Here is a 14,423-nt window from a genome sequence, read left to right as displayed (position 1 = left end):
GTTTTCTATCAATTTTTTCGAAAAATTCATGGAAGTAAAATGTTATTATTTTTACATTTTACGTATGTATGTGAAGTTTCATGATGATCGGATAATAACTGTAGGAGTTATAGGCTACCTCGATTTAGGGTAGCAGGTCCCCTTAAATCATTCGAAATTAGACGCTCTAGGGTCAACTTAAACCTAAATTTTCCGAGTTCACATCCAATAAAATCTTGAGGCAATGCTAGGAGTGTTTTGCATTTGCATACAATTCGATCATTTCCAATTTTTTATTCATCCAACTCAAAGACGTCATTTAAAAGATTTTTTCAAATTTCCATAGAATTGAATAGAGTTGAACAACATTTTCTGAGCATCATAATGTTATTTGAAACTAAGATAAAAATAATGATAATAATTATAACAGGATTTTTAAATTGAAATTTTTTTTTTACTTTTGGATTTTAAAAACTAATCAAAAACTCACATAAGTGATTTTTGCCTTGCCAGCAAAAAGCAAAAATTGTTTACAGCGACCAGTTAAACCTATTTATTTTCTCGAGTATATCAATCTCAAAGGTGTTGGGCAAGCAAATTTTTGTTAAACTTCCTCAACAGATTTAAAATATATAAGATATATAACATAACATAGTGATGTCGGCGCTGAAGTGTAGGCCTGATGTGGCCTGTCGCCGATTCTTTTCCTTTTCGTACCTTGTTCATAGATCTAAACTCGTGTCATTTGACCGGATCTTTTCATGACTGGCGATAGTTTGAAAAAAAAATTTTTATTGCTCGTACGAGCATCAAAAACTTTTTTACACTTTTATTACTATCAATCTACTATATCAATATATGTAGTCAAAAGTTTGAAGATTGCAATACTTAAAAAATTTACCGGTGTATTTCACTCTCACCAACGTGCCTGACCAATAATTTTTACAAAAGATAATCACTACAGTGGGCAAGCTGACATATAATTTATCTGCTACATTTTTAGACCATTTCTCGTCATCGAAACATTTTTTGCTGCAAACGACTACCAACCGTTGCCATGCAAGCAGTCAATTTATTCACCAATCAACAACCTAATTAATTAAACACTTGAATTAGCATCAATCAAGCGATACAAGTGTCAACAGACAATAGCAAATCGCCCGGCAGCACCAGACGCACTTCCATCAAAATTGCGTACCCGATGCAGTTACAGCTCCAGTGGATACGCTCACGGGTCCTTGATGATCAAAAACTGCAGAAAAAAGTTATTCATGTAATATCGTAAACTTGGTAAAGTCTTGATTTTAAATATTTTTTGTTTCACAAAAAAATCTAATTTTTTCGCATGATGAGAAATTTCTGCCCGAAATAAAGAACAATAGTTTAAGTCAAATATGTCATCTGCGCCCAGAAATACCTTCTTCTGTTCGAGCGCAAGCGCCATCTCGGTGAGCTCTTCCTGCTGAGTCTGTTTGATTAGTTCGGTCGATCTGATGACCACGAAATCGAAAGCAACGAACCCGCGCCTGTGAAGACCCTCCAGTAGCAGTACGGCCCCAGCATCTGCAATATAAGTATTTAAGAGCAAATAATTTTGTTATATTTTCGGTTAATATGTCATCACCTAATGGAGCGTTCTCTCTCTCGGCACATTGTTTCTAAACTACGAATACAAAGGTAAATTTAAGCTTCTGAAAAGCTCGTATAAACCTGGGTTGGATGTTGATGTTTACTTACAAGTAAGTTTGGTCTCCCAGAAACCAAATATTGTGACTTGTTTGTAGCGATCCTGGGGACACAAGTTTTCGAGGGCATCTAGAGCCCACTCGATGTCACTGGCACAGTCGTGCAGCACGGCCGAAACGACGAGCACAAGCCGCGACCCTTCGAACTGAACGGCCTCGATTGTGCAGGGATCAGGCCGGTGGCTGAGATTCACCACCGTATCTGAGAGACGAAACTTGTCGTTGTAGCTAATACCTTATGTTATCAACATGGAGCATTCTTGCTCTACCAGGCAATGATAAGAGACATTTAATAATTTTATATGTGCTTATGAGTTTTAAATAAGACTATAATAATGTTGAAAATTTTTTCACGAGCATGACAAAAATAAGCATCCACGAGTTATCTAGGAAAAAACCAAAACCAATGTTTCTTGGCTTCGTAGAATAACGTTTGGTGCTTCCAACTAAAATGGTGCAACTTATCTTTACTTACCTAAACTACAGAGATTCAGTCGCTCGAGAGATTTGTTGAGGTAACCGATTTGTTCGGGAGGTAATCTCAAGTTCAAGACGCCCAAGCATTCCGGTAGCATATCAAGACCGTCGTTACTGAGAGATCCCCAGAATTCGGCGAGATCGCACGAAGTACTGTCTCTCAGTGGGGCAAGAAAAGATGCGCAATCGCCGGGATTTCCATCGTGATACATGTGTCTGAAAACCAGGGACAGCTTCTCCACTGTTTGCTTCGAGATTGTTTGCAGCACATCTGGAAGTTCATAAACTAATAGCGAATTTGCGCATATGTCAATAACGATCATCTCAGGGCAAGTGAATCGTATAATGTGTTGAAACACAGCATGACTATTCTCCTTAACAATGCAGTACTTCTCTTTTGTTAATTGATTTACTTCGGCAGCGACAAATTTTGTAATGTGGTCATTATTTCCCGATTCTGCCACAAGTCTCATGAGAATGTCTGTGTACGGCTGGCCGTTCGTCGTTTCTTCATCATCGACAAGCTGAACAATGTCGTGTGCGACTGACACGAGATGTTTGTCATCAGTCGCTCTAATGGCTACGGTCATGAACATCAACATGTTTTGAGCGCGGCTGATGAAATCTTCGCGTTGATTTTCATCCTAGCTTGAAATCCTCTGGCATTCTTTCTGAATGACTTTCCAGAGAGTTTATTACTCACAGAGAGTTCTCTGCGTCGAGGCTTGAAGACGGAGTCTGCCGCTTTGGTTGCCTTTTCCGAAGACAGACCAGAGAATGCTGGCTTCTTGCTTTCTCCATCAGTAGAGGATATTGAAGCTCTACTTTCGAAGTCATCAATTTCGTCGTCGAACTACAGAATGCGATCTTTACGCACTTTGATTGCATCGTCAGGAAATTCTAAGTCCTTCACAAACTGAATGACTTTCCTAGCTAAATGACATCCAGCAGCGAACTCCCGCATCATGAGATGCTGGTAAGTGTAAACTTTAATCGAGCCAATGCCACGAAGAGATCTTTTCGTGTTAAGGTATGAGGACAGCACAAGATCATCAGGTAAATCAAGTTCTCCGCAAACATTCACAAACTTCTCCGTTGTGTTGTCCTTCAATTTATACTCTTTTCGACAGAATGATCTGAATGATACTTGGTCGAAGAAATTAAAAAAACGTTTGCAATTCTTTTTCGCAGCAGACTCGGTGAGATCAGTGAAATTGACTAAACGAAAGGCCAATTTGTCGGTCATCATCGACCTGAGCTCTGAGTAAAGGTCCGAAGAGCTGGTGAGGTTGCTCACAGTTTCTGGAGAAACAACGTGGAGCAGCACTATGAGTGCGAGATTGAGCGGTGTATTGAGCTGTTCTCCAAGTGTTTGCTTCAGGCGTCGCAAACATTTCATCAGCTCTTTAGTCGAATGGAGGATTTTATCTTCGTCATTCATAAGAGATCTGAGCAATTTGAGCACAAAGTTTTCGTGCTGATCTCCCGGGAATCCTTGCAGCTGCAAGTTTAATTCGGATTTTGAGTCCGGAAGAACCATGTTGGCGTCTTCGACCGACGTAGGTCTGGTGGTAATGATGTAGCGGTTGCTGCCGGGAAGATTTAGAAGTTCCTTCACCAAATTCCGTGATGTAGGATTATGTTAGTCAAAACCATCAATCAGAAATAGTTTGTGAACCCCTATAACCCAGTTAAAATTTTGAGTCTCGGAAACCGAGACCGGCGCCGGGTTTAGCCGGGCTGGTCGCGCTTTAGCAGGATGGAGCCGTGAAACTATAACCGGCCATCTATCCCTAAAACTGCGCTGCGCCATGGCTGATACAGAGACAAAATTCTAGCAGCTCGGCAGAGACGGAACTCTGCGCTGTTTTAGCGCTGGTACTTGGCATTGCCCGGCAGGGAGCTGTACAGAGCAGATACGCAGGCCGTGCATGGGGGGGTTTAGAGAAAGGGATGAGGGGTAGGGGTTGGAAACAGTGATAGGAGAATGAACTTCATCCTCGATCTAGTTCATTCGCATAGCACGATATTTTGGGCCAATTTCCGGTGCCATTTGTGATATTTATTTCACGTCAGTATTTTAATACTTCGAATTACGTAAGAATTTTATATGCTCTTCCAGTTTTAACACTCTAACAGAAACGTTTGCTAAAGCGAGATATCAATCAGTTTATCATGAGAAAGTTTTCTAACATGGATATACAGAAAACGCGTTAATAACAGTAAATGTTAGGGCAAAGAAAATACCGAGGAAACTCACCATATTTTCAATGAAAATGTGTAAACCAGCACCATCATCGGTTCATAAAATTGATCAACTTTCCCTGCATTTCGATTCTGGTCTCCGAAACGTTTTCATTTAAGATATGGTGAATTTATTTGGCGCTTTCTTTTCATTAAAACTCTTGGAGAACTTGCGATTTCAGTAGACTAATGATTTGCGTACGTTGTTAATTTTCCTATCAAACTGTCGAATGACATGAAGTCAATGCAATAAGATAAATTACTAAACAAATTTAGCTCTAATACTCACTTACATCTAACTGACGGGATCATACGAATGGCTACTTTGTTCATTTTTTAAAATTAGTGCATTATGAATAATATCTATCAAGTTCAACCACAAATATAGCTATTCATCGATTTGCTAGATGATGGCGAGTCATTTGTTCCTTATTATAGTTAAGTAGTTCATAGAGCCTAGGCTGGTAAGGTGTCCGCGCGGTCAACTGGTACAGGCGTTGGACTACGACGCGGAGAACCTACGTTCGAATCCCGGAGCTTCAGTCGACGTTTGCAGATAGTTCATAGCGGTGAGTAACTTGATGTGTATATATCCTCGATAATTGAATTTGCTAGATTCTAAATTACGTTGCTAAAGTCAATAGGATGAGAATGTCAGTAACCAATGTCAATACAACCTGTCATTGCAAGAGAGAAGTCTAGGTGATCTCAGAGAGAGAAGGAACAAATTTTTTTAAATCGTTGTTGACAAACGGTGGCGCGTAACTGCAGCGTACTCTGCCAGAGCCGCCCCAGAGCAGGCGTTGGGCAGGTTTGAGCAGGCGGTGCTCAGTAAGGGCTGCGTGACGGCAGGACAGAGCACACCTGGGCAGGTACTCAGAAGCTAATTAGCGCTGATACGCGGCTGGCGATATCGTCTCTAAAGCGGACATTTCTGCTCTATCGCTGCTCTGTCGCGTCTCTACGTCGGCTCTGCAGCCGGCGACGGCCTGCTCTATTCCCTGCCCTAAATTTTAACTGGGAAGTATGATCATAAGAAAACAGATGATCATAAGAAAGTGACATATTGGCGTTATTGGCTGGTATGATACACCTGAGAAGGTCTTTAAATGATTTTATTTGATCATTTCTCGCTTCTACGTGCAACATCATCTCATATTCAGCGAGTTTCTGCACCGCACATCCTGGTCCCTTCAAGTACTCTTCCAAAATGTACTTCATCAGAGAAGTTTTTCCTTTACCTCCTTCTCCACTTAAAATAATCACATCAGGTAATTGAAAAGCGTGATTTCTTATTTCCAGTATATTGTCGCAAGGAACTTCAGGTTTTGATCAGCACCTTTGTTCTTTGTCTTCTTTCACTTCAACTCTCGCGAAAACCTGCGTCGGGCTGGCTTCGTATCGTTGATGCAAGGCCCATGGTGCTGGCTCAATTTTGTATAACTTTTGAAAAAGATCTTCAATTCCGTCGTAGCTCTGTTTCAAGAGTTCATTTTTTACCTGAACTTGAAAGCATCTTTTTCATTTATCAGGCGGTAGAAGAGTTCTTTGTCATTTGGATCGAGTAGTTCACGAATTTTTCCGTAAACATTCATGATATGTGTTTCTATCTCGCATACTTTTTCGTCCACTTTAGCTTTGTCAATAGAGGCTCAAGCTCCTGCATCGTGCAAGATATCAGTTAAAGTCTTGCGGAGGCTCTCGATTGTCATGCGTGTCTCTTGCTCTGTGAAAATTTTCTCCTCGTGTGCGAGAGCGTTACGGATCTTTTTAATGGTCTGAAGCTTGAATTCTAACAAAGGATTTACTGGATTGCTGTTCACACTCCACTTTAAGTCAGTGATGGGCCTCAAACCACAAATTCTCTGCACGAGCTTATAACATAGCGTTATGTCGTAGCCACTCAGAGATGCATTACTATCGATTTTAGATCTTTGTTCTGTGTTGAACTCGCGCTTATATTTTGTTTCAGAAAAGCCAGGGCTTTGTTTCAGTTTCTCTTTGATGTGCGTGTTCTCAATTTCGCCTAACCATTAGATCACGAGCAGCATGACATCTTTACCAATGTTTTCCACCACAAAGTGACACCTGTATTTGTAGAGTGCATTCTCGGGTATACCCAACATCATGACAGGTGTGTTTGTCTTTGAATTCACTTTCAAATAAAACTGTGTGTTCTAAGCGAAATATTTGAGAACACGGAATGTTTGCCAGCAAAAGTAAAAAGTAACCGAAGTACCTACACTCGAGGATTGATGGTACTTCCAAACAGTGGTTTAAATTTTGCAGTTGGAAAAATTCTCCTTAATGAAGAATCATATAATATAATATTGTGCACTTAATTATTGAGCTGCATAGTGTTGACCATCACAGAAAAATTGGCTTGTATGAATTGATTAAAACTAATGAAGAGCGCTAACCAGCCTATGAAACGAGAGTACTATATCTTGCCAATAGGACTTCTTGGGAATCGAGGAATGATTTTTTATGACTGAATTGGAATTTGATGATTAATGGGAGCTTTTGTGTAAAAATTATTCATCGCGAACCCTGTACTGTGGAAATTTGTAGCGTTCTAAGGCACCCAGCAATTTCTATATGCATTGTGGTATGTATGTTATGCGTTGCTCTTTGAACATTGCGCTTCTACGGCCCTGCTTGTGTGCGTGACTTTGCAGCTGACTGGAAGCTCGAGTTAAGTCAGGCGTTGCAAGCCGCGCTGATTAGTTTACGGTCGCAATTAAAACAAATGCAGATACGTTAGATAAAATATGCAGCTTCCAATTTACACTTGGAACAATCTCATGCTGCAACACTTCTACTTGGGACGAATACCAGACAACTCATTCATCATAAGGTTGTAATCACGCGAAATCTGTTAGGTAGTTATTTTAAGGGGAGCGTCTGGCCAAAATTTTATCTCGGCTATTTACAGATTAATCACTTTGAAATTTAGTACACATGTATAAAACCGAAAAATATACAGCTTTTATTCATGTCAATTTTTCGAAAAAATTAAAGGAAACGTGAAATTCTTAGAAAACGGCCGAAAATAGGTGTACTGTAGAAATATATCTCCTCCTAGGATTTTCAAGCTACAACATCGAGACGCATATCATTCGATGCGTAAAGACCATGTTCATCGAATACTCTTGGCGTTTTTCGAAATTCGAATTTTGATGGATGAGGGAGCATTTTTTGCAAAATTTTCGAAATTTTTTCGATTTTCCCCTATTTCTCCACCCTTTTTTCAAAATATTTTCACAACTATAACGAAATTTAAATAGAGATAAATCGATAGATATTTTAATTGCGAATCGAATGGTATATGTCTCATCACTGTAGCTTCAAAACTCTAGGAGGAGACAGGTTTGCAGTGACAATAAGTTAATTTTTTAGTAGAGCTCGACAATGTCCCCGGCGCCTCGAAATAAGCGTTCAAGGTGGCACGAATGCAAGACTAGGCGATACTGGAGCTCAATTCCTGTCAAGGATGGTGTGAACGACGACACGCAAACCCTCCCGTACAACTGCAGGCGGATAACTGAAGCACATCGTATTTGGACTAGCTATTTAAATGTGCTACCGGTAATTTCCGCCGATCTTAAATGTGAAAGAACTCCACCACCCCCACCCTTTCGCGATCTGTCGTGAACGCATAAATCAACGTACAGAGATGATTTAGGTACCGTTGGATAAAGCAGAATCTCAGCTTTAATATGAGACTAAAAACCGGAAAAGCCAAAATTCAAAAATTTTGGCCAGACGCCCCCCTTAACAGGTAATAAACGGAACATGATTATATTCGCTGTATAAGAAAGCTTCAATTTGTATTTCAGTACTGTACGTTAATTTTGTAACCTTGAATATTTAGATTTGGCTGCTTGCAGCAAATAAAACTGCGCAATTAGCATTCAGTGAAATCGTCTATTAAATATTTCGCTCACGAACAAGCAGCTCGAGGTCCAGGCACAAACTTGAATGACGCATAAGGCAAGCGCTGTCACATCTCAGTCTGGCGCTTCTATAATGTGACACTGCTGCACTCTGAGACGGTGCGTACGTGAAATTTATTGCAACTAAACGGAAAATTTTATGTATTCATCAATCGTCAACCATAGCTCTTAATTCGATTATACTTATATACGTTGACTACCTACTCATTTTACATTTTTTATCATAATCTTCATATAACTGAAGCACACGCTTGAGCTTTGTCAAGTAGGCATGCGGTTAAGTTTGAGGGTTCACGTTAATAAGACGCTGTTTCGTTTGACTTTCTGTAGTTAGGCTCATTTCAGAATGAGATTAATCATTGAGAATCCCAGTTTCATTCACAGACTCTAGAAACGCAACATTTAAAAAGAACTTTGCATTCTTTAGGACAATGAAAAGAGTGTTCTGCTCCTTCATAATTAAAATAACCATATAAACTATTAGACTAAGATTTGCCCTGCACTTCTTGAACCCTGTCAACTGCTGGAAGCGCCATGGGCGAAGCTTCAATATTACGACGCTCGTTCCCTAAGCTGAGATGACTTAAGGCTAAAAATAGTTGTTAATTTATTACTTTTAATTTACGCTTGGTATAATTCCTCCTAATCATTTCTCTTATTTGCACACAGCACTTTGTCGTACACTCATATCCATTCTATCTAACACGAAGAAAATCGAGGTTCAATGGTGGTTTCTTATCAATGTTTGCGAGCTCAACTCTTTTTCAAGTCAGGAAAAACTGGACGAACCTGCGTTTTTTCATGATCTACAACTCAACCATTCAGCGCTTGGCGCGCTCAGGCTTCTACGCTCTAGAAAGGGCGCAAAAACAACTGACGGGCAAGATGTCACGAATACAACGACATTCCGGGTAGACATCATACCAGGAGGGAAAATTAAAATAAGCCTGCATACGTAAAGAGAGAATTATTCTGTTCACTTGTTATTCAGAAACAAACGAATGATTGAAGAAAACGAATTAATTAAACATTTTGTTAGTTTTTTGGTGTTTTAATTCAAGCTGCAATTAAAGGGAAAAAACGAAACTTTCTTCATAAATTGAAGAAAGTTGTGTTAGATCGTCACTCATTCTGAAAAACATGACACCCTTCACGGAAATAGGTAATAAATGCACGTGCTCTTAAGGGGAGCGTCTACTCTAAAAATTGAAATTTTCGGCTTTTCCGGTTTTTAAGCTCATCTTAAAGCTTACTTTCTGCCGAATCGAACGGTACTAGAACCATCTCTGTACGTTGATTTATGCGTTCAGGACAGATCCCGAAAGGGAGGAGGGTGGTGGGGTCCCTTCACAAAAGTCTATGGAGATAATTACGGCCAAGCCATATAAAATGGCTATCACTAGCTGGACCTGCAGCTCAGTTATCACTCAGCCATAATGCGGAAAGGTAACACCTTTATTTGTATTGGGAAGCGCCATGGGCGCTTGCTCGTCCTATGCACCGCTGACTGACTTTGAAGCGAGATAACGCTTACTTCCGGTATCTAAGCTACGTTATACATGCCTTTATTTTGCGCGCCACGGTTTTTCGCCTCTACTGAGAAGTTTGAAAACATGAAAACCTCTCTCACGGCAAACCTATCTCCTCCTAGAGTTTTTAAGCTACAACAATGAGACATATACCATTCGATGCGCAAGAAAAATCTATACAAATCGCTGTAGGCGTTTTTCTGATTTCGTTATAGTTTGGATTTTATTCCGCAAAAGGGGGTGTGGGGGGGGGTAAAATCGAAAAATTTTCAAAAAATACCCCCACACCCACAAAAATGAGAATTTCCAAAAACGCGTACAGCGTTTTTTAGATATGGTCTTTACGCATCGAATGATATGCGTCTCGATGTTCTACCTTGAAAATCCTAGGAGGAGATAAATTTTTACGGTACCCCCTTTTTTGGCTGTTTTCTAAGATTTTCACGTTTTCTTTCATTTTTTTCGAAAAATTTACATGAACAAAAAGTCTTAGATTTCTGCTTTACATATGTGTGCCAAGTTTCAGAGTGATCCGTCTGTAAATAGCCGAGATAAATTTTACCCTAGACACTCTCCTTAACATGAGTCACACGTAATACTTGGTAGCATTTTCTCACAGAAGCATAGTTCAGCATCAAATTTACACACCAACCGTCTTGATACATCACACGTAAGCAAACGTGAACGCCAGCAGTTCATAAATTGATGAAATTGAGCTAAATGACCGCATTCACTGCAACAAACAATGCAATGGCGTATGCAAGTTTGCGCGCGCATTAGGCAAACCTTTTCTTTAGAGGGCCCATATACTCATACTTTGTATATTGCATTCGCTGTTACAACTGGTGAACCTACGAATAAGGATGTAGGCGATGGTATTTGGTGAACACAATTTACAGTATTTAAAATAACCACCACCTAGCATAGAATTCTATAAATTTAGTGAAAACTTTGAACAAATAATATTAATGTGAGCAAAGAATCATTGTAAGGTATACTTGCTAACGGGCCGTTAGCAAACTTACCTGGCTACAACATGCATATGGCAGCAAACCGTAGCTTGCCGCCTCTCTCTTGATATTTAAATATATGCAGAGCTGGGCAGCGCTACTTGGAAATGTAGCGGCGCTACCGCTACCGCTACATGCTCTAAATGTAGCGGCGCTACCGCTACCGCTACATGCTCTAAATGTAGCGAGCGCTACCGCTACCGCTACACCCACTAGATTGTAACGGGCGCTACCGCTACCGCTACAGTAAAATGTAGCGCGCTACATTAGCCGCTACAATGGCCAAAATTATTGGAAATCTCTAAATATTTATTGTTCTGCTATTGGGATTTACTCATTAACATTTAATGATAATAAAACATTTTTAAAACATATCAATGCAACTTTATTGCAATTAACCTAACCGAATTAGTATGGGTTTACCCAGGGTTAGATACGGTAAATAGAAGTTACAGTTATTTTTATGTTTTACCTTCCCTACATGGATGTGAACTTTAATCTATCAATCTAAGAAATTATCCACATATACATATAAAAATCACTTTTTTTATATATATGTGGATTATTTTTGAGATTGATAGATTGAAGTAGACATCCATGTAGGGAAGGTGAAACATAAAAATAACTGTGTAACAATTACTGTAAGCGAACTGAAAGATGAAAAAAACCTGTATGTGGTAACTGGTAACAGCTTAACAAGTAACAACTAACATGTTGACACTAGTAACAGGCTGAGGTTGACAACATTACACCGAAATCTTTCGTACAGTTTTATTCTGTAATTAATATTATGTATGTATCATGCAGGTTTTTAAATATTTTAAATATAAAGATATGCTTTAACAATATGTACAAAGATTTATTTGAATTAAATCTGTATATATAGATCATTACTCTCGTTAATTACAAAGTGTTTGCACTCGTTTGAAAGCTACAAACGAGACGCTCTCGTATCGCTACTTAAATATGTAGCGGGCGCTTCCGCTACCGCTACATTGCCTTAAATGTAGAGCCGATACCGCTACCGCTACTGAAAATGTAGCGGCCGCTAGTAGCTGTCCGCTAGTAGCGGACATGTAGCGCGCTACTGCCCACCTCTGAATATATGCCACCCACTGACGACCCCGCCAACCAGCTTAGAAGTAGAAACTCATCGAATGAGTATTATTTTACCTAATGAAGTTAAAACTCATCGAGTAAGTTAACAGTATCACGAATTTACCGCAGTAGCAGAAATGCAACTATACAATAGCGTCTAAAATATAAATAATACGACAAATAAAATTAGTTGTGATAAATTACGTAAGTATGGGAGCAGCCTAATACTTTGTGAGAGCACATTTTTCGTTTTTGGAAATGATATAAATAAGAAAGTGATTTTCAATTTTCATACACCGAATCAGAGTCGCGGTCATCACGACAAAAACCGGTCAAATAAATAAAAATATCTGCTTCATGTGCAGCGAAAATCGCTTCTAAAATAGTAGGTTCTTGAATTACATGAGAAGAAAATTGACGAGCATTGAATACCTCAGTCGTCTCTAGCTCCAAATCTGATGATTGCGATACGCCCGAGTGTAGCCTGTTACCTTCTTTATACGTGCGTCAACTGCTGCTGATCGCGTCTTGCACGACAGAGTGCCGTTACCGTGTTTTTAACTGCGCTGCTGCGAGCTAACCGCCGCATGCATCTGAAATCTGATGCCGCACTCTACACGATCTGGTGCTTAAAATTGCCCACGAACTACTTGCCTCACTCGTTCCTGCATTGGCTCAGGCGCCGATTTTGCGGGGTTAACTCAGATGTACAATTAGCTCCAATTGTCCTCTTGATTTTAAGCCAATATTCTATAACAGATACGCCAATGACACCTTTTCAATTTTTAAACATCCCTCCCATGTCAAACCATTTTTTGATTACTTAAACTCGCAACATAATTCTATAAAATTTACCATGGAGCTTGAATCTAACAATAGTTTGTCCTTCCTCGATTGCAATGTTAGCAAATCTAATGGCAGTTTTTTTTACTTTTGTGTTCCGAAAACCGACAGTCACCGGCCTTAGTACTACTTTCTTAATTTTGGTTCATTTCGGTTTAAGTTGTATGGGCTTCAAACATTATTATACAGAGGTTTTGGCATTTGTTCTACATACCATGCTATGCACGCTGAATTTGAAATTTTTCGCAATATTTTCTCGCTTAATGGATCTCCGGCAAGTTTGGTTTTTACCAAAATCAAAAAATTCATGTCGAAGCGATAGTGTAAGGTTGCTCCCGAGCGCGATTGTAGGAACGTTATTTATTGTTATTTTCCATACTTCAGCCCTGCATCCGAAGCTGTCTCAAGAGTATTAAAAGTCTTGTCCGTTAGATACTTGCCAAACGTCAGTCTTCATATTGTGCTGGTAAACAATTTCAAAATTGGTTCTTTCTTTAGATATGAAGTCATGCCGTCTGTTCATATGCGATCGTCCCTGGTTTATGAATATTGTTGTGCACGATGTGCATCTGCGTACGTCGGGATGACGTCAAGCAATCTTTATTCCAGGGTCGCTGAGCATACGGGAGGAGTTGTAGGACCGGGCAGTTGCTGTCGCGCTCGCCTCATTCGGCTGTGCGCACTCACGCCGAGCAGTGTAATGTACTTGTTTCTGACAGTGACTTTAGGGTGCTATATTCCACCTCTGGTACTTTAGATTTGTGTATTTAAGAATCCTTGTACATTTTTAAACTTAGGCCCAGTTTGAATTCAGCTGTTAGCTCCTATCCCTTTGAAACTGTGAATGGATAGGTTTTTTGTGCTCTATGATTTGTAAATTCATGTTTTTAAGTGCGTTCTGTGCTTTCAATTGTAATAATTTGTAACTTTCTATATAAATTTTAATTCTGTGAACTATCGATGGAGCTGGATTCCGAAACGTTTTCTATGAAGATATGATTTTTTTGCCTATTCTTTGCTTTTAAATTTACTTGCGATTAGGCAAACATGTGATATCAATTTTTTAAAAGTTTGTCCAAAAGCTCCGGTTTGGACTCGGTGAAAATTTTAATAAGCACCTTTTCAGCATTTCGAAGTCACCCCCAATGGCTGCTGCTTCGCGGAGATTGTTGAGCACGTCCTCGGGCAAGTTGCCCAAGATATGCCAATACTTGGTAGCAGAAGTTATGCGTCCCATTCGGAATTGTCTAAAACGATGCAACCCATGTACATATGAAGTGACCTCATGCAGCGGCGTAGCCGACTTTTGCCGGTCACGCTTGAATCTCTACTTGTGTTGTAGAAGTCGGACTAGCCGATCACGGTTCCGCTCGCTTCCTTAGATTTTGAAGCCTTAGTTTAAGTGTACATATTAGACTATATTCATCCTTGAAATTTAAACTTCAGTTAATTTACATCCCAATAGATCTTTGATGGAAGCAGCACGATACAATTTGATCATGTGTTTGATCGTACAATTCATATGGTCTCCTTTCATTAACA

At 39.7% G+C, this 14,423-nt stretch overlaps 1 protein-coding gene across 1 annotated transcript; it reads right to left on the bottom strand.

Moving 5' to 3' along the window:
• Positions 1 to 1,207: 1,207 nt before the first annotated feature.
• LOC125179427 lies at positions 1,208 to 14,118 on the bottom strand. The gene is given in 8 exon segments (XM_047885263.1): positions 1,208 to 1,231; positions 1,397 to 1,542; positions 1,717 to 1,926; positions 2,200 to 2,472; positions 3,075 to 3,881; positions 4,521 to 4,543; positions 5,509 to 5,764; positions 14,022 to 14,118. Coding segments are annotated over 8 exon segments (1,836 nt in total).
• Positions 14,119 to 14,423: the final 305 nt, after the last annotated feature.

Source organism: Hyalella azteca, unplaced genomic scaffold, assembly GCF_000764305.2.
Source record: "Hyalella azteca isolate HAZT.00-mixed unplaced genomic scaffold, Hazt_2.0.2 contig17414, whole genome shotgun sequence".
NCBI classification, from domain to species: Eukaryota; Metazoa; Arthropoda; class Malacostraca; order Amphipoda; family Hyalellidae; genus Hyalella; species Hyalella azteca.
Note: the sequence above shows the minus strand (reverse complement) of the source record. Positions and strands in the feature narration are given on the sequence as shown.